General features: G+C 43.5%; 1 protein-coding gene across 1 annotated transcript in view; it reads left to right on the forward strand.

Moving 5' to 3' along the window:
* Positions 1-9,212: 9,212 nt before the first annotated feature.
* The window catches only part of KCND3 (potassium voltage-gated channel subfamily D member 3), a 950,457-nt gene continuing 933,358 nt past the window's right edge, over positions 9,213-26,311 (forward strand). The window contains exons 1-2 of the mRNA XM_086920365.1: positions 9,213-9,499; positions 11,432-12,610. Of these exons, the coding sequence (XP_086776491.1) occupies positions 11,505-12,610 (1,106 nt within the window). The 5' untranslated portion in view covers positions 9,213-9,499; positions 11,432-11,504. The remainder of the gene's footprint in view (positions 9,500-11,431; positions 12,611-26,311) is intronic.

The following is a 26,311-nucleotide window of genomic DNA, read 5'->3' on the forward strand; positions in this document are numbered from 1 at the left end:
AGTCCAATGCAACTCGTTCGTCAGAATCTGGGATTTGACTACGGGATTGCCTTCGAGAAAAAGCAGGAGTCCTATTAAAAGGCCCAAAGAGGGGAGAGAAAAGACCAGAAACAGTATCAACCAACCGATTGCGAGTTGGGGAAGAAGCAGACGATAAAACTGGAGACACTGTATTAAGCAAAGGAAGAGAAGGACTACCCGTGACAAGAGGAACCAAAGATGAAGGAGACTGAGGTACAGAAGTTCGTGGCAAAGGAGGTGCAGGTTGCAATGCAGGAAGGGGCAATTGTGGAAGAGCTGGCTGAACAACAGGTTGCTGGTCAGGTGGCAACAATAAGGGTGCATTAGCACCTGGTACATAAGGCGGAGGTAATCTCAACAAATGGGACATTAAGGGATCTTCGTCAAGATCCTTACTCTGTGGGGAAGTAGGCAACACAGGGTAGCATCTATCTATTGCCATACGATGTTGTCTGTTTGAGACCTCAATCGCTCGATAAGTCTTATTGTCCTTGAACTCCTGGGCAGCCTGTATGATTGTCATATCTTTCGCTTTTCTATCTCTTTTTGCCAGCTTAATTTCTCTCTGTTTGGCTTCCTTACGTCAAAGGCGGAAAGAGTCAAACATTGCCGGCCGGGCTTTTCTTTTGAAAAAAATTGCTTCCAAATTGTCTAATATATCGGGCTCAAAGCTAGCATTTTGTGCCCACTGCAAAACGCCATCTTTCTTCGTGTATCGGATCCATGCCTCATTAAAGGCAATGGGGCCAACACCATGTTTAGAATAGAGCTCATAAGTGGGAGTTCCAACCGGAGGAATCGGACATGAGTCCTCGAGCTGGGAATTCCTAATACAACCAAAACAACAAAACTTCCTAAATTTGCTAAGACCTGGCATCCTTAAATCACTGGTCCGTTTGCCAACTTCAAGGGGGTTAAAGCAAAGAACACAGCACAAATGTACTCACCCCTTGGCTTTGGCTATTGCAATGGTCGAATAACAAAACCAAAAACAAAACAAAGAAGTGGGCGCTACCCACGAATACTTAACTAAGTGGTCTTCTCATGCCAACAGAGGTCTGTCTAACGTTTCGCGATACCAGTCATCACCAGAGGGTCCAAGGCAGGGCAGCAGTCAGGGCAGCAGTCATCAGCAGCTGTCGGAAAGGAGTAGCCGTGCTAAAAAAGACCTTCGGTCCACTTCGACATACAGGGGTCACTTGACGTGGCTCGCGAATCCTCCAGAATTTTCTTGCGAGAATTCTCACGACCCTCGGGCTGAACCGCTACCTCTGAAGCAACCCCACATTGGGCGCCAGTTGGAGAACCGGGCCTTATGGGCCTGGTGGCGCAGGGCATGCCTTAAATCCCTGAGTTCACCTGCCTTGTCGAACAGAGACACAAGACACTCTGTTGGGCGTAGAAAACCAGGTTTATTAGCTGCAGCTAAGCACAGTTGTCCTAGAAGTATACATACAAAGTGTAGATTTTAAGGAGACTGCCACTTCAGTCCGTGGCGCACAATCTCTTATAGTACACATATTTACGACATATACTCCCAACACATACAAAGCAAGCCAATAGGAAAAGTTGGAAAACAAGCTATCAGGTGTCCCAAATACACCCCTTTCTCAACCCCCTGTGTGTTACCCCTCCCAACAAATTAATCAGTGCTAGTACCAACAATCTAATTTGCAGGTGGCAGGACGTATTTGTGTGCCTCAAAGGATAGTTGTATAACAAGAGAATACAAGGAGAGAATAGCGAAGGCCAGTCAGATAAGATAATGTAAGGAAAGAATAGGAGAAGCCAAATAGTCAGTCGAGACAGGGATCAATCAACCCAGAGATCAATCAACCCAGACATGGATTAACGAACTCAGCCAGACCCTGACATCGGTTTCGTAAACAAAGGCAGGGAGTTACTCTTTAACAGAAGGGACACGTACCAGCTGAGAAAAGCAAAAACACTCCGTTCGCCATGCTGCCTGAGTGAGGGCAACACAAAATGGCGACGAGACACAAAATAGCGGCTAAATACGGGACGATGTCAGAAACCAACGAACCTCACCTCCTCATCTCATGTTTGTAATATATCTGACACTCTTGTTGAGAATAGCCCCGGGATGTTCTTATACCCCTGGGGCAAATGACAAAAATTCGGCTGAGTGCCTAGGGCAGAATATGCAGTCAAATATCTGCTGTCTTGAGCTATATTTTGGCAGAAGAATCCATTCTAGATACCTAATGTCCTTTTGTATTTCTTCCGCACAATGGTATTCATTAATGCAGCACTATGTGCATTTTGAACTGCAGATGTTCGTGTGCATGTGTTTAAATGTCGGTAATCTAAAACTAGACGATATGCATTGTCAAGTTTCAATACAGGAAACAAAGGATTGTTCATCGGGGAGGAGCAAGTCTCAATTACACCTTGGTATTCAAGTTGGTCAAAGATTTCTTTGACCTGTCTTTCTGCATCATTTTTAGTAGGATACTGTCTCTGTGGATTTGGAGTACATTTTAATGGGATTTCATGGTTGGTGGACTCCACTTCCCACCCTACATGGTTGCGGTATAATGCCGAAGCTAGCGCTAGAGCCCACTCCAGCACGTATGAATGTTTGTAAAGATTCTGGAATGAGGTCGGAGAAAGCAGGCAAAATTACGCTTTCCACTTTTGGCCAATCAATCACTGCGACGATGTTCAGCGGGATGAACATCGCCGCAGTGACTTATCATCCCAGGTTACCTCGCTTCAGTCGTATCCGACTGCTTCGCATGACTCTACTTCGTATCCATACCTTTGTTGACTACCATACCCTCCTTATAACTGTACCATCACCGGTATTCCGATTACGCACTGCGCCACTTACGGCCCTGATGAGTCACAGGCACTGCCCTGTTGATGAAACATGTGTCGGCTGGCGTTTGTAAAAACCAAAAAAAAGACTTACATAAAGCACAATACACTGGCTTTACCTCATTACCGGTGTCAATAGTATTTGTCTCGAACAACTGTACTACCATAATTGTTTAATTATACGTGTGCCCAGTACCTGTTGTACATTTTTATGGTGTCAAGGCATCCCATGCCCATCCACCATTTAGAGGCTTTAGGGTTTTCCTCTACACAGGCAGCACCGTCCAACGCATTTTTAAATTTGTCCATCACCACATACTATAAACGCACTGTGTGAGCTCCCCTATCCTGTATACCCAAAACCCATAGCTGACCGCACATGTCAAATTTTTAAGCCAGCTACTTTCTTCTTTTTGAGTTGAGGTTTAGATTTAGGTTATTCTTCCTGTGTGATAATAGAATTTGAAGTACTATGTGTTTCCCTTTTTGTCTTTGGTCGATCTTCAGTCTTTAGTTCTTATCACCCTTCCCTTGCTAAGTTTTTTGATGAACCCTGAAAGGAACGAAAAGAACGTGTATCAGTGTCCTGATACCGGTCAGATTTCCTAATGTTATCACGATTCCTAAGGTTATACCTCCTTTCAGAGGACTCCCATTCGGGAGACCCACCCCTTGATCTTCAATTCTTTTCTGTATTGTTCTTTTTAAAGTTTATGTTCTCCCATTTCTTTTTAGAAGAAGCCGGTGCATGCTTAGAGTTGCCCTTGTCTGGACTATCTGCCATTTGTGGCTTTCCTAGTTTGGCTCACAAACTAAGTCTACCTAATACGGCATAGGTTTCTTTGATAATTTTTTGGTAATTGTCACTCTTTATTTATAGGAGCTACTTACCCTTGTATGTGGTGTCTAGCCACTGCTGCTGCCTCCCCGTTTATGTTGCTCAGCATGATTGCAGAGACTTGGGCAACATTATCTATCAGTTTCCTCCCCAAGTCCAGGGCAGGTCCTGCCCTGTACTCATTCTCTATCTGTTTCAATACCTCTGGAATGACCGCTATGGAAGGGGTACTGTGTAGTCTGATGTAAACTGCAGCAAAGATTGTTCCCCATGTGGTACAATCTTCAATTGAAGAAACCATCCCCATTGGCAAACAAATGGTTAGCATTCTATGTGTTTCCTGTGGACCCGTATGGGGAAATACTGCTTCTGTCTGTGCAATTTTTTGTGCTATCCAGAATGGAATTTGCTCCCATTTTGAAGGTATTGTCCCTATTTCTGATATCAGTGTCTGTTGGTTAACTGTCGGTGTGATCTGATGTAGACCGACTGGAGCATTTCTCACAGGTTGGACTGTTATTGTTCGCATGACAAACTGAACAATGTGTCTGAATGGTCTGACTATGTCTTTGTATATTGTACAGACTTCATCTATTGGTAATGTATCTATTTCGGGATATGGAGTGTATGTGGCTAAGACCGGCCAGATCACTCCTTCTATGCTGAGTGGACAGAGTCTCACGACAAATGTTGTGTATGGAAGGGTACCTTTAAACTAGTTTCTGTGTTGCGGATAAGTTAAGGGGACTTCAATGTCTTTGTATGGAATGCATTCATCTGGTGGTTCAACCGCAATGTATGTGTGGAACAATTTAATCTGTGGATCTGCAGGTGGGAACTGAACCTAAGAATAGAATACCTCTGATCCGAACAGCTTGTGTGCCTCAATCATGAAAGTAACAGTAGCAGCCCCCACCTCCTCCCCCCAAGCCTTGAGACCCTCACGGGTATGTAGTGCACTTAACAAATGACTGATTGACTGACCTATTGTGAGTATACTGTGTTCTATCAATTGAATAGTTACTGCATTTCTACAGTTCTCTGTAATGTTGAGGGTGTTAGCAAGCTCTTCTTTTCCATTCCCTGCACCACTGCTCATGGCCTCAGTCATTTTCAAATGGAGAAGAACAAATGTTTTTAGAAATGTTAGAGTTTCTGCACAATGTGGGAACTTTCTACTCTTTCAAGCTTGTTAAACCTTCAGCCAATACACAGAGTATATCTGCTAGGTTGAGGCAGGTTTCCCTTCCCACCTCAGACATCTCTGAAAAAGTATGAGTAGGGTTTTCTGAGAAAGCATGACTAAAGTACTCAGATTTTCACCGTTAATATAAGAACCAAACCAATACTGGACGCCATGTCAAGTAGTTCCTAGGAATCCCCAGGACCAGTGCGCTTTGGATGACCTAAACTGAGGGCTTGGTGTCCCAACCTCTTCCGGACACCCTCAGAGGATATGTCAGTCATTAGACCAGCTAACTCTACAGTGCCACTACCACCCCCTGTATCTTACAGTGGTGTAGATAGTTTTTGGCAACCACTGAACAAGACAACCCTGATTCCTCAGGGATCGTGGAAAACAGTAAGGTACTTTTCGCTCAGTCATTCATGCTTGCTTAATTTCAGAAATTGCACAGGATGACGATTAGGATGTTTCAATAAGTATGTATTGGTCCAGCATCAGTCTTGTGTAAAACATATTTGCTGCGACAATCAGGAGACATAAGCATACAAAAGAGATTGCAAGTACCAATATAGTAAATAGTAGACACATTTTTACCATAGTGCTAATAAGATTAACATAAGCAGTTCAGATAAAAACAGTAGCACTTGCATATTCCTAAAATGTATGCTCTAAGTAATTTGCCTAAATGTACCTAGCCTAGATCTGTATGCGTAGCATGTATATGCGTATATGTATGTATAAGAAAAGGTAGCAACCCCACTGGTCAAGAGACAGGGTACCACAAATAATTGTAAAAAGAAGGCACTCTTGGACCTACAATACTAGTCAACCATGAATCAAACAGACACCACTATATAAATCAAACACACATATGCATACACATCCGGAAATAATGGTAATAAAAATACCTTAAAGGTGAACATCAGAAAGACAGCTGTATATTACAAAAAGATTTTTTTTAAACTATAAAATAAAAACACATATTGGGTTTATTACAGTGTACTCAAAATGACATTGAAACATTAAAAACAATCAAATACATGTATTCAAATATAAAAGCTACCAGGAGAGACACGACAAATGTGAAAAAATAAATTCATCTTAGTTGGTTCTTTCCAACAGGAATCAAATCATAGACACCATCAGTATTTTAGAACATGATCTTTGATAGACATGAGGTAGTTTCTGGAAGTAACCAGGAAGGAAATTGGCGTTGATGCGTTTCGTTGGTAATAAATTGTTAAGATGCCACCTTCTTCAAGACATAAATACTTGTCTCTCTCCAAATCGATTTAAAATTTGATAAACCACTGATCGTGTATGAAGGAGAATATAGTCACTCCTTCCAATACTTTAAAATAAAACGAGGTCCATCAGATCCACTGTTATTTTACAATGCTGATCAATATGAATCCTCTAGTGATTCATTGATGGGATTATCAAGAGGGACTAAGGACTAATATATAGTGTCCGTTCTATATTTTCAGGAATAGTACACAGGGTTGCCCACCTGCAACAAAGTTAAAGTCCGTAATGGCGGGTCACGTCACGTCGTCTGTTCGCGTCTCCTCCACCTGTTGGAAAGAGCCGATTTAGATTAATTTATTTTTTCACGATTGTCATGTCTCTCCTGGTAGCTTTATATGTGAATACATGTAATGGATTGTTTTTAATGTTTCAATGTCATGTATACTATATAAGAAAACCAATTTGTATTTTTAATGTATAGTTTTTTTTAAATCTTTTTGTAATATTCTGCTGTCTTTCTGGGGTTCACCTTTAAGATATTTTTGTTACCATTATTTCTGGATGTGTATGCATATGTGTGTTTGAATTATATAGTTGTGTCTGTTTGATTCATGGTTGACTAGTATTGTAGGTCCAAGAGAGCCTTCTTTATACACTTATGCGTATATGTAGTCTGGCAAACTCCTAAGGAAAAACGATCCCCCTCACCTGATGGTTGAAAATGAAGGACCCCATCTCTGCTTCGAGGATGCCACCCCGCAAGAGATGTCAGACTGCTGTGTGGCGAAGATTTAGCATGCAGTACCATGTCAGCATGGAAGGAATTATCCTCTAATTTGCAAGCGGAAAATAAGGGTCTTATATTCTAGAGTGGTCACTCCAGGGTTTCTTATAGAATCTATATGTCTTGAAAACAATCATAAATGTTTTCCAATCATATATGTTTTCCAAACAAATGCCATCATGCTCAACGGGCTGTTGGCAAAGGATGAAAAAAGTGGTAACCCTTATACAGAATAATTATGCCGTGCCTGAGGACATGTTTATGTACGTCAGGTACAGGTAATATGATAGGATACTATGTGCCTGGTGTCGAAGAGAGAGGAAGCTACTAGGTAAAAGGACACCTGTTCAGATTTGTTATTGTTGTATGGATGGGACAATGCATGTAAAATGGGGTATGCATGACAAGACTATCCTAAAGGACATGACAATAGCTCCCCTCCCAAAGCTCCCTTTGTGTCTATATCTGTACCTGTCCTCCTCCATCTGCCCATATGCTACACCTCATTGTGCTTCTCCTATCACACTGCCCGCTGCACTTTTTCTGTTTATCTCTGTCCTTCTCATTTTTCTGCCCGTCTTCTGCCTTACATTGTGACTATTAATTCTCAATGATCCACAGGCCTTTCTGTATCTCTTTCTCTCTCCTCCAAATGCTCATCTTCTGCCTATTGATACCTCATCTTGGTGCCACATCCACAGATCACATTCGCATATAAACCAATCCCTCTCCTGTTCTACCTGCCCTTTGCTACGTGTCCTCCCCAATACCCCCTCCCAGCCCACCATCACCTCTCCCCTGCTTTCTCTGCCCTTCTTCCAACTCGCTGCTCCCATCACACCCTAATGTGCCCTCATATCCCACCCCCTCGCCTCTACCTGCTCAGTTCACGTTAGCTCCCGTGGAGCAGAGAGTACCTGCTGCGCCTCCGCTGATCTCGATCGGGCTTCACACCAGAGACACGGCACAAAGGCAGGGGCTAAAAATAGCCTGGCCGTGCGTCCTCGAGGTCAGCGGAGGCTGAAGGGAGTCGGCGTTGCTCCCGGTCTCCGCGCAGCCCTGTCACGTGCCCCGCTGAACCCGAGTCTAAACTAAGGCTTGATCCCGTGTGCCCCCACCTGCTGCGCTGGAGGGTCGAGAAGCGGGAGGTGCGCTGTTTGGGGGAGGGCGCCACCTGTCTTCGCTCCGGGATCAATGCTCTTGCTGAAATGAAAGGGAACCCTGTCGATGGCAGGTGCGGGAGGGGCCGATGTTAGCCGAGTCCCATTCCCTCCCCCCCCCCCTCTTTTCCAGGGGTTGCCCAAACTCCCCTGTCGCCCCTCGACACCCACCCAGAGTCGTCTGTGATCTAAAAATAGGACGCCTTTAAAGCTCCCTGGACGCATGGATGCTGTAATTGCAGAGGGTGGTGACAGAGATAGCTATCTCCATATCGGTATCCTAGGGCGGATATGGCGGGCACGTGACCAAATCAACAGGTTGGTACCTGTGTATTAAAAAGAGCTCAATGGTGGGTGAGATGAGACGCGCGCGGCCAAACAAGAAGTGATGATGCGTGTAGCATCCGTGAGTGACAGCCTGGTGGCAGCAGGTGCGGGGCTGACCGCCAGCTCTCGTTTCCCGCTCCCCGACCCTCCCCGCTCCTCGCCCACCCGAGTCCCCAAACACGAACCGAACAAGATGGTGCTTATTTGAAACATGCCCTTTATGTCGCTGTGTTTGGCGCAGCGCAGCCCCGACGTAAGGCTCTGTGTCCGCTTTATGTGTGCGCCCCCTCCCAAGAATTTTTTTTAAAAAAAATACAGCGTGAGAACCGTGCGTTTAGGATAAAAGGTGCGGTGGAGGGTAATGACTGCGAAAGATGAGGAAGAAAATGTTAGCGCTGTGAGGTGCTTGGAACAGAATGGCACATTTTCTAAAACAAAGATGAAAATGTGAGAGGCTGGTAGTCCTGCGTGCCCCCCTCATCACACCACCAAACTTTGAAGTTCTCGCACCCCGTGTCAAGTGATGGGCTCCCATTAGCATGCAGTGTCAGCCTTGCTATGTATTTAACGACTGCATTTGCCGGAGTCTCCGCGAGCCGCACGCTGTCTCTCTCGCGCGCGCTCTCTCCCCCCTCTCCCTGGACTCCCTCTCTCTCTCTCTCCCCTTGCTCCTGTTTTACAGCATGCCTCGCTGGGACTGGAACTGAGGCGCGCAGGAAAGATCCTCCCTGCCCAGCCCTTCCCTGCAAGCACCACCAGGAGAGACGCGCCAGCAGCACCCCTCCTCCCGCACCCATCCCTCCGAACCACAACCCCACAGCAACTGGGTACCAATGTTCAGCAGAAGAACAGACATCCAGCCTCTGGATTCTATGAGACAACCCCACCAGCCATAGACACCCACCCACTCCATCACCCAGCAAGAGGAGAACCAGCGGAAAACGGCGCAGCCATCCATCTTTTGCCTTTCCTGTGTTTTTTTTTGTGTGTGGGTTTTCTGGTTACTTGAACCATAAAGAGAGGCACGCGCTGAGTGTCGTCGTTGTCCCCGGGCCCCATTTTGGTGTTCTGCTCCATGTGTTTCACTTTTAGAGGTAAGGGGCTGCTGCTGGTGGGCTCGGGAATGATCGGATGTGGATGTGTGCGAGAGTGTCTGCGAAGTTTCTACGTGTTTATGAGGAGCCTGTTGCTGGAATTTATTCCCTTTGCGTGAGACCTTTTCCGACCTTCTCGGCGTTTAGTTTAGGGAGCGACGGCACTTCAATTAAGCGAATATCAAGCAGGTAAACCGCCCTCCCCTCTTGCATGTTTGGTGGTGAGCGGAGTGGGGGGGTTGGGGGGCGAGGGAGGGTGGGTGGTGCCTTTTGATAGAATACATTCTAAAAGGATCGCACCCAGACAATTACAACTCGATTTTCTGAGTCGATCCTTAGATGGACCTCCATTATTAACCCTGAACACACAGACCCTGTTGTAAAATAAATCACTTTCCTTTCACCGTTTCAGTTTGAGCGATTTATGCTCCGAGGTTGAATAAGCTATAAAGAAGGAGGGAGGCGTGTGTGACTGTGTGCGCGGCAACAACACCGACATCGGCTGCAAAAGTTGCTGCCTTAGGCGTGCGCTTGGACCACAACCTGTTCTTTAAAGAGACAACACAGCTGGATTCTCACATTGCTCATAATATAGCGCGTTTCTACTGAAACACGCCAAAGGATTTTATTTCATCGACATGTCAAAATAAAAGCGTTGGATGTGTCATTTAACATGCAGACATACAATGAGCGTTTGTGAGCGAGCTTGCGCGCGTGTGTGTGCTTATGGATTACAAGGGGACTCCATCTGCAGGTGACCTCTTTCTGCCTCGGTCAGTGTGTGTCTGTTTACCTAGATATGAGTCGCTAGTTCTACCACTCTATCCATACATATAACCACCCAGCAACTTACTCATCAGTCTCCATCCATACATCCACCCTTCCATCAAAGAACACCCCTTGCCCAGCATATCTCTCTCTCTCTCTCTCTCTCTCTCTCTCTCTCGCTCGCTCGCTCTCTGTCTCTGTTTCTATCTACCTCTCTGTCGATCTATTCACTGGTTATATGTCAAACCCTAGGGTGTGTTTTTCGCCACTACATGATGAGATTTCATCTTCGACGTTCAGTATGTGTACTGAGTAGAAGCAAAATGTTAATTGCCACTTGTTAAAACTTGCTTTACAAGCCACCACTCTGTAGAAGAGTTTGGGGAAAATACTCCGAACCACTTCACATCTCTTACTCGCACTGCACGTAAACTTAAAGGCTGTCTTACAACAGCTTGTGGTCCTCGAATATTAGTACTTTGGGAAAACGCCTGTGGATTGATGCCTGCTGCTGAAGTTTTAGACAATTAAAGGATTTACATTTCATTAGCACATCTCAGTGTTTTGACAACTGCCCACGGTGTCATCATTATCTGTTGATAACAATATCAACGTTCACCAACACCACAGCTGGTGTGCGAGTGTGTTTTTTTTTAACAAAAAGTTAATTTCGCTTGCATTTATTTCAAGAGGGTGTATCCTATTTTTCCCCATTCTCCACCGAATTACGCCAGGTTACGTTTTGAAGGAGGTGGAAGTGATAATACACGTTCTCCCAGTGATGTCCTAACCTTATTGTACATCATTTATCCCTTCATGTCTACAAATAAAAGAGAAGACAATTACTACACTTGTTGACTTATTGACCCATCAGTAAATTATATTCCTGCCTGTATTAGACGATATGTATTTTAAGTAGCATTAAATAATTTGCATTATGCATTCTTTGCAAAACCCTATGACCTTCGAGGCGATTTATGCCATGCTTTGTGATTCCTGTGATTGCCTGTGATGATTGATTGTTTGCAGGTATTTGTTGGGACATAAAGCATACGGTTTAACATTAGCTGAATTGCTCTTGAAATTGCATTTGTCAAACTGATAGGTGAAGCACATTGTAATTATACTTGTCCTCATTGAAGTTTTCATTATTTCTTTAAATAGATGAACCTGATCTGAAGTCAAACTGGTTTTAAAGGAAGCAGAGCTTTTTCCTGGACCGACACCTAGAGCCAGCATGGCAGCAGGTGTAGCAGCATGGCTGCCCTTTGCCAGGGCAGCTGCTATTGGGTGGATGCCCGTGGCCAACTGCCCTATGCCTCTGGCACCAGGTGAAAAAAATAAAAGACAGGACGAGCTAATTGTCCTTAACGTCAGTGGAAGACGCTTCCAGACGTGGAGGACTACCCTGGAGCGGTACCCCGACACGCTCTTGGGAAGTACAGAGAAGGACTTCTTCTTCAATGAGGAAACCCAGGAATACTTTTTCGACAGAGACCCAGAAGTATTTAGGAGCATCTTAAATTTCTACCGAAGTGGCAAGTTGCACTACCCGAGATACGAGTGCATCTCTGCTTATGACGATGAGCTGGCCTTCTATGGGATCCTACCAGAAATCATTGGTGATTGCTGCTATGAAGAGTACAAGGACAGGAAGCGAGAAAATGCAGAGAGACTGCAGGATGATGAGGAGAATGAGAAGAACAAAGAAGCCATGCCCTCACTCAATATCCGCCAGACAATGTGGAGAGCCTTTGAAAACCCCCATACAAGCACTTTGGCCTTAGTCTTCTACTATGTGACTGGTTTCTTTATTGCAGTGTCTGTCATTACTAACGTTGTGGAAACTGTTCCCTGTGGCTTAGTGCCTGGAAACAAGGAGCTGCCATGTGGTGAGCGGTATTCAGTAGCCTTCTTCTGCCTGGACACCGCCTGTGTGATGATATTCACAGTTGAATATCTACTAAGATTCTTTGCGGCCCCAAGTCGCTATAGGTTCATGCGAAGCGTGATGAGCATCATCGATGTGGTGGCCATCATGCCCTACTACATAGGCTTGGTGATGACCAACAATGAGGACGTGAGTGGGGCTTTTGTGACTCTACGGGTCTTCAGGGTCTTCAGGATTTTCAAGTTTTCACGTCACTCCCAAGGTTTGCGGATCCTTGGCTACACCCTCAAAAGCTGCGCTTCTGAACTTGGCTTTCTTCTCTTCTCACTCACAATGGCAATCATTATCTTTGCTACGGTGATGTTTTATGCAGAGAAAGGGTCATCCGCCAGCAAGTTCACTAGCATTCCAGCCTCCTTTTGGTATACCATAGTTACTATGACAACTCTTGGGTAAGTGTGGCCTTTCTTTTTTCCCTACTGAGTGCCGGCATGGTATATTTTTATGGATGTTGGAATATTTCTATAAATCTTTTGATCATGTGTTTCTCAGTTGAAAAGCAGCCGCTCATATCTGGAGACTTACAGTGATTAGGCCAAATTACATTATTACATCTCCACACTGCAGAGCTGCACTGAGACATTCATGTTCATATGAAAGCATACCTTACCTGAGGCGGCAACTTGAAAAAGAAAGACAGAAATTCAGCTGTGGTGTGCTATTGGCTCAGTGTTTTTTTACAAGGGTAGTGGGAAAGCTGGCAGGCAGTGAGTGGTAGGAATAAGGTGGTGAATTGGCCTTTTGAGGCAAAGGAGAAGCAGGAATAAGAAGTTGAAGTGGAAGACAATCAATACTTCCCATCCAACTGCAATAGTTATAAGGCAAGAGTTATAACGTATGCCGTCTAAAGGTGCAACACTCTGTTGTGTCAACCATATGCAAGGGAGTATCCTGTAGGAACATTTCTCCTGATCACTCCAGCCAGAAGTGACAAGGATGTTAAGAGCTTTGTCTCAAATTAAGGCGCAATAATTCAAAACACAGTCTAGCAGCATTAATCATTATTATTAATATTTCAGAAAAGCAGAGCACAGCATCTACCTTCATATTAGTAGAAGAGAGCAATCCACTAACAAAAATAAGTGTTAATAGCATAATGATTTTTACTCCAAGCAGTAAGGAGATTATCAGACAGTTGTTATTGGAAGTAACTTGAATTTGCAAAAAAATAGCGAATATCACTCAGCATGTATGAATATTTACAACATCTACCATTCATTGTTGAGGACAAACTAAATGTTGGGATTGTAAAGTACCACTAATTTAAGATCAAAGCAGTGTCCAGCAATTCATTAGCTGATTTATTTTCTCACAGTGAGAAGCAAGTCTCACATGCAACCGTGTAACTGATCAAAGTGAATCCTGCTAAAGAAGGCTTATCATAGTGCACCCCTGATTGGCTATTGGATATCTCATGGCCAGTAATGATGAATGTATTTATTTATGTTACTGTATTATATTGTGGCTTCATGTAGTTTGGATCCAGCCCGATACATCACCTGAGCCCTCTGCAGGAAATTGGGTGGACGACGGAAATACGAGGACTGCAGAAAATCAGTTACTAGGGGCAATATCAATAGTTTGAATTCAGTTTGGGTTATATATTTACAAACCATATAATGATGTTAGCAAACCCTGATATCAGGTGTACTCCAGTGCACCTACCTTAAACAAGGACACCCTGAGGGTACAACTGCTGAACTTACAGAATGGGTATCTTCCAATAGCAATCGCACACACAATACCATTTCATCCTCTCATTAACCACTTTCAATCATGGCGGCCAAGATGGGGCTTTCCATGCTTAAAGTTGGGTCAGTGATTTTTTTAAAAAATATTTCAGGGAAATATGAAGATACAAAGAAGTTGTTTTAATCAGGGGCAATATGAGTGAGTAACTACAGAGATCAGTTTACTGAGGAGAAATTATTTTTGTGTAAAATGTGGAGACTCAAGCACATGAAAACAGTAGCAAATAAAGTGTCCCTAGGTGTCTTCGGTCTGCCTATAGTGTCGTCGTGCAGTGCCTCCTTCTCGCTGTTGTTTCACTACTCCCTGAACTGAAAGTACTTTCTGTACGGTTCTGCCATCTTTGAATTCAATTACTTTTTGTCCCCTTTCTCTTCTACTAGGATGCCACCTGCTGAGTTTTATGTTGACCGTTCATGCTCAGCAAAATGTAACTTTTTACGCATATTAGCAAATCACAAAGCAACCTCAGCTCATAGCTTTAGTCAATGTGGAGTTATTGTCAAGCAGTAACTGTTAGATGTCTACATAAAACACATGCTCTACATTTTTTCTGAATTGTAAATATGCAGTGGGCTATGATCCTACAATATAATCACAGGGTGCTCGGTGCATAATAACAAAAGGTGAGACCGGGGGTAAGTTGTTTGTAAATGTAACCAGAACGAAGAGGCGGTGTCAGGCTGTACTGAATTTACCAGTGGTTATGAATCTTCCCAGCGTACATTCTCCACACAGGCGGTGCTGCATCTTTGGTTTGGAGTGAGTGGTCCTCAGGATCCAAACCAATATGGTGGGCACCTGGAAAATGAGTTCACTCTGAGTTTTTAACTTCTTTCCAAGTGAAAACACCGTCCCAAGATGTCAGCTTTCTGTTAAAAGACACACTGATATGATTTGTTCCTCGTATTTATACTATTTGCTACTTTACATCTGCTTAAAACAACCGGAGTTCTGGGTCTGGTAAAACAGGAAGAAAGGTTGTTTTTCCCCACTTTGAATGATCAAAGTGTCTCTGGGTTTGGCTTCGTTTGCGTTTGATCCCCTCTATTATGTTGCCTGCCATTGGCCACTTCATGCCCCTCCCCAATTTGCATGGGCGAATTGAATGATTTGATTTAACGATTTCACTGTTTGTCTTCTCCTACAACTACCTTGGTGTGGTCAGTTCAATTATACACTTGCACAAGTCACACTTGTATGTCGGCAAAGCTATGCAATCCTCTGATATAGCTTTCACCCTATTTTGCGCATGCACATCAGCAAATTGTTTTGGGTCCATCATTGGTAGACCTCAGCGACACATTGTTCATCATCTTTACATAGTTACCCTTGCCTTTGACTTGAGGCACAGGGCTTTGCAAAGTGAATACGACCGGACTCACACTGTGGTTGTGGCTTGCCCTAACAAAAAGGCCTGCCGTTCAAGGGGAGTGTAGTAGTGATTGAGTATTGAGGTGAGTTTCTTATAGGGTCATGCATGCATTGTGACACATTAATCAGGGTCGGGTCTGTAGGATAATAGCTGCTTATATTTCATATTAACAATCTGAGACGCCACTTTACTTGTGTGGATTGTGTGTGCCAGGGTGGATGCTTTATTATAACTACCTGTAAAGCTAATTACCTGTATCTGTACCAGTTCATATTGTAAACCGTAACACCATGATTCTACACTCAGCTGATCAATGTATTTTGTACGTTAAGCTTGGAAAAGCTTTTTTTGTGAGATTGGGTTTTTCGAGTGAAAACAGTGGATCTCTGGAACTCACTACCTTCATCCTTGCAGCAGCTTGAACTCTACCCCCTCTTCTGGATTAAGTGTAAACCCCACTCTTCTCATCATGTCTGAATCAGGGAGAGGGTATAGGAGGATGCATCCATCGTGGTACTTACATGTGGTATGTAGACCACTGGCATTTGTTTGGACACCTAGGCCTGTATTACTGAAAGGGCACACTTTGCCTGTTTGCCACACAGTGCACCTTTAAGCAAGTGCGCCGGGTGGAGACAGGGAAAGCGAAACCTATTATGAAGAATGTACTGCCCTCAGGGCAGCCACGAGCTTGTGCTGCCCTGGGAGCAACACATTCAAAAGAAATACGAAATAGCTGTTTAAAAGCTCTATGTGTTTCTTTGTGCAGGGGGCAACCCACCTGCACTTTCAAAAAGGGATTAAAGATCCTCTTTCAGGCGGGCGCAGTGAGTGACTGCACCCGCCTGGAGGGAGATACATGGGTGGTCTTTGGAACACCCTTCTATCCCTCAAGATGGCTGTCCTCAGGGAGCAACCTGACAGTGTGCCACCTTTTTGTAGTGCACTTTCAGTGCACCTCCTAAGGGCATGTTTTCCTCTGCGCATCGTCGATAATACAGCACGGTGCAGAGGTAAAGTGATTCCCTCATTTGCATGTGCCCCACCACATTCAAATGAGGGAACACCCTCTCTCGATAGTGCTAGTGCTGCATGTAAACCTGTGCTATTTGTACTACAGAAGGGGCCACAAAAGCATCTGCGACCCCTTCTGTAATACCAAAGTGCCCCGGGGGCATGCAAAATGGGCACAAATGCATGTTGCGTAATACAGCCCCTAGTATGCCCCAGTGCTTGTTGGCTGTGGTTAGGGTCTAGTGAGAAGAAAAGGAGACTGTGACTCTGGGTATGTGTGTGATGCACAGGTCTTTTCTCTTGTATCCAGTGCACATTCCTGTTTATGGAGAATGGATGGAGTATTATTGACAAAGGAGGGGCAGTGGTCTCTCTTTTGGTGATCATGGGAGTGTGTGGAAGGAATTTCTAGAGTCAGCAATGGAAAGATTGCAGCATATGTTTATTTTGCTATCTGAGTAACAAGGAACGTTTCTGCATCATCAAGGAAGTTCCCAACTCCATAGCCACTGAACACCCTCATCCCCTTGCAGGAGCTCTGCAACATCCTTGCAGACTTCTTCCACACAAATATCGCCACCATCTACGAGTACTTCGGCCCGCAACTCTCAATGACCAAACCCAGCAAACTGTTCAACAACCACGACCCTCACGAAAGCTCACTAAACACATGGGAGCCTCTATCTGTTAACGCAACTGCGTCCATCATTGGTTCCATCCACTCAGGAGCCTCCAGACATCCCTTTCTCCACCACATGTTCAATCTAGTAAAAACACCATCAGCAAGTAGCTCACCACTATCATCAATGCATTCTTCTCATCCTCATCTGCCTCCATCCCTGAAGGTTGAAAGCATGTAAAAATCAAACCACTCATCAAAAAACCCACTGCAGACCCCAGAGATCTCAAAAACTATTAGTCAATCTCCCTACTACCTTTCAAAACCAAGGTACTGGGGAAAGCAATAATCCTTCAACGAACTGCCCACCTTCAGAAGAACAACCTACTAGACTTTTCCCAATCCGGGTTCCGCTCAAACCGCAGCACTGGGAGCTCCCTGATCGCAACCACAGATGACATCAGGACCCTCCTAGACAGGGGAGAGATCACCGCCCTGATCCTCCTTGAGCTCTCTGCAGCATTTAACACTATGTCCCCCACACTCTCCTGCACAGGCTTCACCAAATGGGCATTCAAGGGAAATCACTCAAATGGGCCTCTTCCTTCCTCTGTGGTTGAACCTAAAGTATCTGCCTCCGACTCTTCACCTCTGGACCTAAAACATCTTCTGCAGCATCCCACAAGGACCCTCTCTAAGCCCTACCCTCTTCAACACCTCCATGGCACCTCTGGCTACCCTAGTCAGATCCCATGTCATGAACATAATCTCCTAGGTGGATGACACTTAGTCATCATCTCATTTTCCTCAGACCCAACTAACACCAAATCCAACATCCACTGGTGCAAGACCAGCGTTGCAAGCTGGATGCACAGTAGGTGCCTCAAACTCAACTCCGACAAAACTGAAATACTCATCATCTGAAGAAATAATTCCCTGTGGGATGACTCCTGGTGGCCTACGGAGCTCGGCCCAGCACCTGCTCCCACAGAGCACACAAGAAAGCTCAGAATAATACTCAACAGCAAACTCTCAATGAGGAAGCAGAGAATCGCTGTCTCATCATCCTGCTTTCTCACCCTAAGCCTGCTCCGAAATATCTTCAAATGGCTCCCCTTCAACATCAGATGCATCACCACCCAGGCCCTCATCACCAGCCACCTGGACTATGGTAACTCCCTCTACATGGGAATCACCAGTCAAATTCTTAACAGACTTTAAACCAGAACGCAGCAGCCAGGCTCACCCTCGACCTCCCGCGGAGGACCCACATCTCCCCACACCTCAAAGCCCTACACTGGCTCCCCATCACCAAATGCTGCCAGTTCAATCTGTTCATCCACGCCTACAAAGCTCTTCATAACAAGGGTCCAGCCTACCTTAACCAAAGAGTAAACTTCCAACATCCCACCTGGAAACTGTGATCCCTGTCCCACATCCCCCTTATCCACAGAAGCAGGAGCGGTGGCCGTGCCTTCTCACAACTGGCAGTCAAGTCCTGGAACAACCTCACCCTGCATCTCCTCAAATCACCCACCCTGCAAGAGTTTAAAAAAGACCTGAAAACCTTGCTTTTTGACTAATTCAGCACAGCAGCAGCACTCCCCCTCCTACATGTTGATACACTCAGGGGTGATAAGCAGCTCTTTAAAAATCCTATTTGATTGATATGAGTGTAACATGGGGCTCAGTCCCACTAATACTTGCATGTACAAGCTCACGTAGATTCACAAAACAGGAAAGGAAAAATAAGTGTTGAAGACTGGAAGCTGTTCATAAAAGGGATTTTTAAAGGTACATATCATTAGAGATAACATATAAGGGTGAGTGGGAGAAATGGAATATCCACGAAACAAAGGGTGAGCGAGCAGGAAGATGAGTAATTACTAATAATGTACATTATAAAGGAATTTCCAATTCTTGCCTTTGAGAACCTGGTGGCTCTTATCTGTTCTCCAGACCTTACAGTGATCCATAGGGGCCCTGAACAATGGGGTCCAGGAGTCTCTTCTGCCAATGCATTTCTTTCCTCTCAAAGGGAGTACAATCAGGTGGTGCTCCTTTCTGGTGGGGAGATAACTTTTATTAAAGTAAGTGGCTTAGCCTCTCTCCTTTGTGTAATATACTGTTCTCTCACAGCGTAGCAACACTAAACATCAGCAGGCCCAGAACCCTTTCCATCTTCTATACGAAAAGTCCATGGTTCCTGGTTCCCCGAGTTTCCTGAAAGTAACTCCTTTGGGTGTTCTGCCATGCTACTTAAAATTGATACTAGACCGTTACATCCCCTGCAAGTTCTTTCCTTCCTGGAAAGGAATGGTAATTTGGTGGGTTTGGTTGAACTCTCCTTGTCACCACCAAGTATAGAAAAACTATTTCAGGTCTGGTGTACATTTCAGAAAGCATGGTTTTGGTCAAAGTCAGGCTGTTCCCATAAATCCCAACCACTTCGACAAAGTTCAAAGAAAGATGAGTATTCAGTGGCACATTTGAGACAGTTCCAACAACCTCAGATCCACTATCGAGTGCCAACATATCTGGTTCCTAAGAACCTTTTGTGGCTTCCTCTGTAAATCTGAATTAATACGTTCAGCCTAGGGTAGCCTCTTTTTCCTTGGCCAATCAATCATTCAGGTGCTTCCTCTGGGCACTATTTTTCTCTTCAGATATTTCTTGGCTAAGCTACAGGAGACATTCCCATGAGGCAGTTGCACATTCTGGTAACCTCACACATTGTTATCTGAAGAACATTCCTGGCCATGCTGCTGTAAGCTTTCCATCCATCTTTGTGTGAGAGGCTGTTGATGTTGCTCCTTCTGAATGTCCTTTCTACCACACTTTTATCTGCAGAAATATCTAGCAGCTCTAGATCAGTGATCTGTGAGTCAGATAAATCCTTCTGCAGCTTCAAATGTTTCTTCACCCCAAGAGGTCTAATACACCTTCTTGTACATCAACCTTTTCTTCTTCACACCATCCAGTTCGGAGAGTTCTTATATTTGAATGATTTACATCCTTAGATTCAACGCACCTATAGCATAGGTATTGGTTAAATAACACAAATACAAGAAAAATATATCATCCATATCGCAATAGGATCACGGAGTTATTAAAATTAATGCATAATCTTTAATACTCCGGACAGCTAACACGTGTTTTCCCTCTTCTGGCGTGCAGGCCTAAGGCTTCTTCAAGGCTCTTGAATCAATGGGCCAGGTAACTCATTGTGAGTTCAGTCAGTATCTGTAATCATCTGTAGATCTCTTTGTTGTGAGGTCCTGGTAACGGATCTGATATTTAAGAAGATTAAATAAAAAATGCTATGTGGGGGATACACCCCACCATATGTTAGCGAGAAGGGGACGCCTGTGTCCTTGCTCATGAGGTCTTAATTTATTGCCTTGTTGCCGGTGGGGGTTGTTATTTCCCCCCTGTCTAGCCAGAATGAGCATTCAGAGAAACCAGACAAGATATACTAAGTGATAAATTGTAATGCTTCGGGGTGTGGGCATTCCCTGAAGTCAATGTACGGACATTCTTAAGTCTGGTCTGTTCGGAGAGTTCTGACTGCCACAGCCACTCATCCTGCTTCTTGGCACTAACCTCTTGCCTGGCAGCTCAGGCCTGCTTACCTAGTCAACACATCTTCTAGCAACAACTTCAGAAAAGTATTCCTCTATGAGTGCAATATTAGTCATATTTTTACTGGCTCCTGTTATATAAGCAGGTGAAGCCTGTTAAAATAATGAATAACACAATCCACGATCTGGTCATTTTCTGGGGCCCCCGCCAGTTTTATAGTGCTTGCAAGGGAGGACGCTATAGTCCACATATTGTCAGAGTTCACATCACAACCGTAGCCTATGTTTCAGAGATTCTGCGTTCTCCGCAGTCTCCAGCAAACTTTGAGTCCCAGTTCTTGCCTGTCTGGTCTGCAGTGTTTTGCAATGATAAACGATGCTATTTAGGATTATAAAATGTATTCGCTGTTACATTCGTCTTCCCTTAATTCTAGTTTCCAAGCAGCTGAGCGAAAACAGTAGCGCTGGTGGTTTGAATACGGGCTGCCGAGGATCGCTCGAAAATGTTTTCAAAACCATTAATCCCTCGCATACACTTTTACAAGAATAGTAATTTTTGGTAAGCAAATAAACCCCCCCCGCCCCCTCCAAAAAAACCCATAAAAACCCAATAAAAAAACTCTTGGCCCATCTAGCTTCCCAGAATCACTGAAATGGCAGGTCGATGAGACTTAGCCCAGACTGCTGAGGATCTGGCAAAAGGATTTTTAGAAAAACTCAACCCTATCACCCAAAGTTAACTCGTATTCCCATCCTTCAACAATTGCAATTTTGTGGTTGACAATAGACACCAATCCTACAGTTAAAGAGCAAATGTGCATTTTAACTTGTAAAGCAACCTACACGTACAACGACGCTAGTTTAGTGTAATATTCCCTAAGAGTAAACCTGCTCCTGAGATGTATTCCTCAGAAGAGGTGGAGTAAATATAACCAAGGTGGATTATGATGGTATCAGACCCAATATTAGCGAGCATTTAGGGAGATGGATATTCCCAATACGAACAATTATATTCTACATAAGAAAAAAGAAAATATTTACCAATGCATTTGCACTTGGTCGTGAATGTTTTCGAGACCAGATTGAAATTTCAGCTGTTTCTAATTAAAGAACACAGAAGGCATTGGGCCACATGCTCACAGTAATCAAACCAATGCTGACTTTGCTGTTAACATCAGTAGAAAATACTTAATCTATGATAGTGCTGCCCTGAAGCCATAGAAGAGAGGCGGGAGCTCTTAAAAACAATTTTCTTAATAAAAGGAATCATGACGTGCAAAGAGGACTGAGCTATTGTTTGAATTTTGAACATGTTTCAGAGATATCTTCATACCTGCCAACTTGAAGAACAACTCAATGTGGTGAGGGGGCGTGGTCTCCTGGTGAGAAGCACCTAAGAGGTACTTTTGAACCCCACCCCGCCCAAGCCCCCCCTCGCTCCCCCTCAAAAAAACGTACAGAGGCAGGTGCCGATGTCCTGGGGTTTTTTCTTCCTCCCTAATGGGTGTCAGCAGTTAAAAGACTCGGAAAATGAGCTGGAAAACCTCAATTCACAGTTGTTTCAGGTCGTTTTCCCTGCCACAGTTAGATATCGACTCCTCACTGGGTGGTCGTGTGATGGGAGCCAATATCGTGTGTCCCACTTTGGCACCGTGTGAGTTGACAGGCATGTATCTTGCTTTGTAACATTTTTCAATTTATAAAATTGATGGTGATTGATTGATCTTAGAAATTTTTAACCAATTTGTACAATGTTTTCTTTTACAGTGCCCTCTCTGAAGCTTTTACAAGGGGTTATGTTTTGTAACAATTGAAAAATATTATTTTTCAGCAGTTGAAAAAAATATTGTAATACCTCTTCTAACCATGGTGTTGATCCTTTAACCTTCGCTCGCTGGAGAAGGGGAGTTACTTCAGCCTGTTGCAAGAGTAAAACACCAACCCTCTCCACTGCTGAAAAAGGTTTGGGTTGAGATTGTGAATTTCCACAAAAATCTATGTGGGAATTCACAAACTACAAATCTACAAGTCATAGTGCCCCTTAATCCACCCACACCCGACCTTTTCCATGGGGTTTACTACTGTGTAATTCTAGGCACTTTAATCAGATAATTATACAGTAGTAAAATCATTTACTTTTGTCGGGAATCGTTCTTATGAATTACTGACAATCAGAGAATTATGATCATGCACTTACTATTTTTCTTCTTAATGGAATAATTAATATGATGAAGTATATTTTACAGAGAATCTACTGTAAAATTAATCACTAATGATATAACTGTTAAAAGCAGACATACTATGAAAAATGGAGTTGTGTACCTCTGGTTAGCTGGCTTGTTCCTGGAAGGTATTGGCATGCTGTACATTACCTTACCGTCCAACTTACTGAGCATTCTGAATGGTACTTATCGTTTAAGTTCGTATTTACTTCAATTCAGCATATTATATCAGAATACTAAATCAAATGATAGTTTGGTGAGTATATTGGAAACTAAGGGCCAGATGAACGACCATTTGATTTTGGCCACCCAATTTGCGACAAATCACGAGGTGCAAAATCAAATGTACAACAGTGTATTTAACACTGTTTGCGATTCCCAATGGGGTCGCAAATTGCAAGGCTTGTTAATATTAATGAGCCTCTACCAATTTGCGAGTCTATTGGGAATGACAGGCCCTCCCAGGGATGGTGGCCTGCTGGGCTCTGCAGACAACCATGTCTGGGACTGCTTTTAAGTAAAGCAGTATTTTTTTTTTTTAAATGCAGCATGTATTCCTTAAAAGAAAATGGGATGCATTTTTTTTTTAAATGAAACATTTTCGTTTTATTTTTCAAGGGCAGGCAGTGGTCCCTGGGACCACTACCTGCCCTTAAAAATAATTTTGCATGCATTTGCAAAGGGGAAGGGTTCTCCTGGGGACCCTTTCCCATTTGCGAATGCACTACCACCTACTTCAAATAGGTGGTAATTGCGATTTTTTTGCGACTGCAGTCGCAAAACATTGGTACATGGGTTTGAGACTCGCTATTTGAAAGGGAATTCCCCTTCCAAATAGCAAGTCGCAAAACCTATTTAGCGAGTCGCAAATAAATTGTGACTCGGTAAATAGGCTTTGTACATGGCCCATGTTGTTTTTGCATGCGCAAACAGCTTTGCAAACCTGTTTGCGCATGCAAAAACGGGTCGTACATCTGGCCCAAGGAGATTTCTACCACCTCTTTTGTTTTTTGGAGAAGTGGCATTTAAATTTCTCCTTCGATTCTCATAAGATTTTATTTCATATGACTTTGTTTAAAATAGTTTTCTGGTGCTCAAGTAACGTGTTGGGTGCCAGTGGACCTCCTCTTTCAGAGGCAATCACCAGAAACAATTGTGTTACTGCTTTAAGAGATAGAGCCAAACATCATGCAACAAAACACCAATAATTATCATGTTTATATAAAACTCAAGAAATCAATATCACGTAAGGTGGTAGGGAAAAATAGCAATGCTTCCCTCAACATAGATTATAGAATACCAAAATTAATATTTTTCTAAAGAATTGTCTTTTTCAGACGTTGCTGCACAAATGTAAACATTTAAATGTTCAGTTTTATCATGAGTTCAATGTGCATCAATTTCAGTGAAATGTAAATTGACATAATATTTTGTGTGTATAAGGTTTCTGTTCACGTTTTTGGGGGGACCTGGATTTCCTTTTTAAGCCACCTGTGATCTTCCAATCTCAAGAACAAATTAAGGAAACAGTTAGTTTTTTTTCAATGTAATGCAACAAGCAAAGTTGCTGCACTGTGATGCGCAGGGGAGGGGTGGAGCCATACTACTAAATTATGGAACTGTTACTGTCTTCCATAACTTTGGCACAAAAACAGACTTCCTGCATGTTTGCAGCACACATGCAATTTGTGAAATGTTAGGAGAAATAAACACATATGTCCTTGTCAGCACCTGCCTCAATGAAGCATTATTTTTTGGCACAAAGCCCTGCCTGCCTTTTTTAGTAGATACGTCTTTGTGTTAAACAACATGGGTGGAAGCAAGGAAACCTCCACATACCACCCATAGGATGCCCCATTGATGCAAAGTAAAACAAAGTACCGCAAAGCACTACTTGCATTACTCTTACGGATACTTTCAAGCACAAAGAAGGTTCGTGCTGGGAAGTTACAACTTTATCTACTCTTTGTGCAAGTTTGTATCACTTTCTGTGACTTTGCACCAGCGCAAAATGTTGATACATCTGCACCTAAGTGCCACAAAATTACTGTGGTACTTAACTGCAGCCATGAGGCATTAAGAATGAAAGTGTCAGAATAGCTATCATAGTGCAGATGGGGAATTGGCACTGGGGCACGAAGGTTTAAGGGGCCCACTGCACCCCAACGAATGCTGCATTTTACTACCCAACCAGGCAAAGAGGGAGGACTATTTTTCCTTCTGTGTTTTAGGGCCCAGGGCACCATGAATGCACCACTGGGAAGCGTTGCTAGGGAGCTCAGCTTTTATTGAGTTTCAACCTTTATGGCATACTGGCTTACTTCAATAATTTACATAGCTGTTTGCTGCAGGCAGCAGCGATAAAAGAGTAGCATGCACAGCGTTAACTTCAGTGCCTTGCCATAAAACTACAATCGAACACTCACTGGCATCCTATTCATCTGTGCGTAAGGTTCCCTGTCCCCTGCTTTTGGTGTGACCTTAATTTTCAGCCAAAGCCTGCTGAACTGTTTTCATTTCTAAACACTTCCCCGTGCATAATATGCATGACTAAGCTGACAACAGTGCTGTTAAATTATTTAAAAGTATAATTCGGGCACTGTCAGACAGTCATACAGTTTAAATAAGTGTCACTTGTAATTTATGGATTTCTTGTGAGGGAGAGGAAAGCATGCTTGCTGATGGAATTCGTTCACGGGTGGAAATAATGGAATTACGCTCCTTTTTGAGGTGCATTCCATCCTTGTAGCTTCAGTTCTTTTCAAGGGATGTGCCGGTGGAATCCTGAGTGATCATTATCATATGTCCTGACTCCTTGGTCTTCAGTTTCCTTGAAACGTCTGTGGTGAATTCATTAATGTATATCTCCTAATGATTAAAATCAAAACATTCTGGATGCCATCACAATCTCTTCTGAAATTCTCTTTCTTTTACTACGGCTGAAAGAATCATCTATACCTAACTGCACATCTCTATTCACTTAAACGTTGCAAGAAAAATATATTGTTTTCATTCAATAATTACTTTCCTTAAACCCTTTCATTCGCATGTACTACAAGGAAAATTGATAATTTCAAAAGAAAGTCTGTGATTCCGGAGTCTTCCAGTTTGACCTATTGAAAGAAAGTTGGACTATTCAAAATATATGCAAATGCCTCGACACTCAGAGGTATGGAGAACAATAAGCAGTGGCCAGATAGCAGCAAAACAGTAGTTAGATACTTAAATCCACTATACTATATGATACAATTTATATAGCATATTGTTGACCTACAGTGAGTGCTGTGTGGAACCTGTTGGGCTAGTGTCCCTTATGCCTGTGAGGCATGATTGGGAGTGTGTACGTTTCTAGCATGACCAATAAGGGTAATGGTGCGTAGTTTGAGTTAGGATAATTAGTGCTCTAACCATGGCGCTGTGAACTTTGTGCTGCACCTAGGGGTGTCAGTGAAGCAGGCAAATGTACGTTTAAAAAGACACACATGTTGAAACCCGTCCTAGTTTGCTTGATCGAAAGAGTACTTTTTTTATAG

The sequence above is a fragment of the Lissotriton vulgaris genome, chromosome 5, assembly GCF_964263255.1.
Source record: "Lissotriton vulgaris chromosome 5, aLisVul1.2, whole genome shotgun sequence".
Classification (NCBI taxonomy): Eukaryota; Metazoa; Chordata; class Amphibia; order Caudata; family Salamandridae; genus Lissotriton; species Lissotriton vulgaris.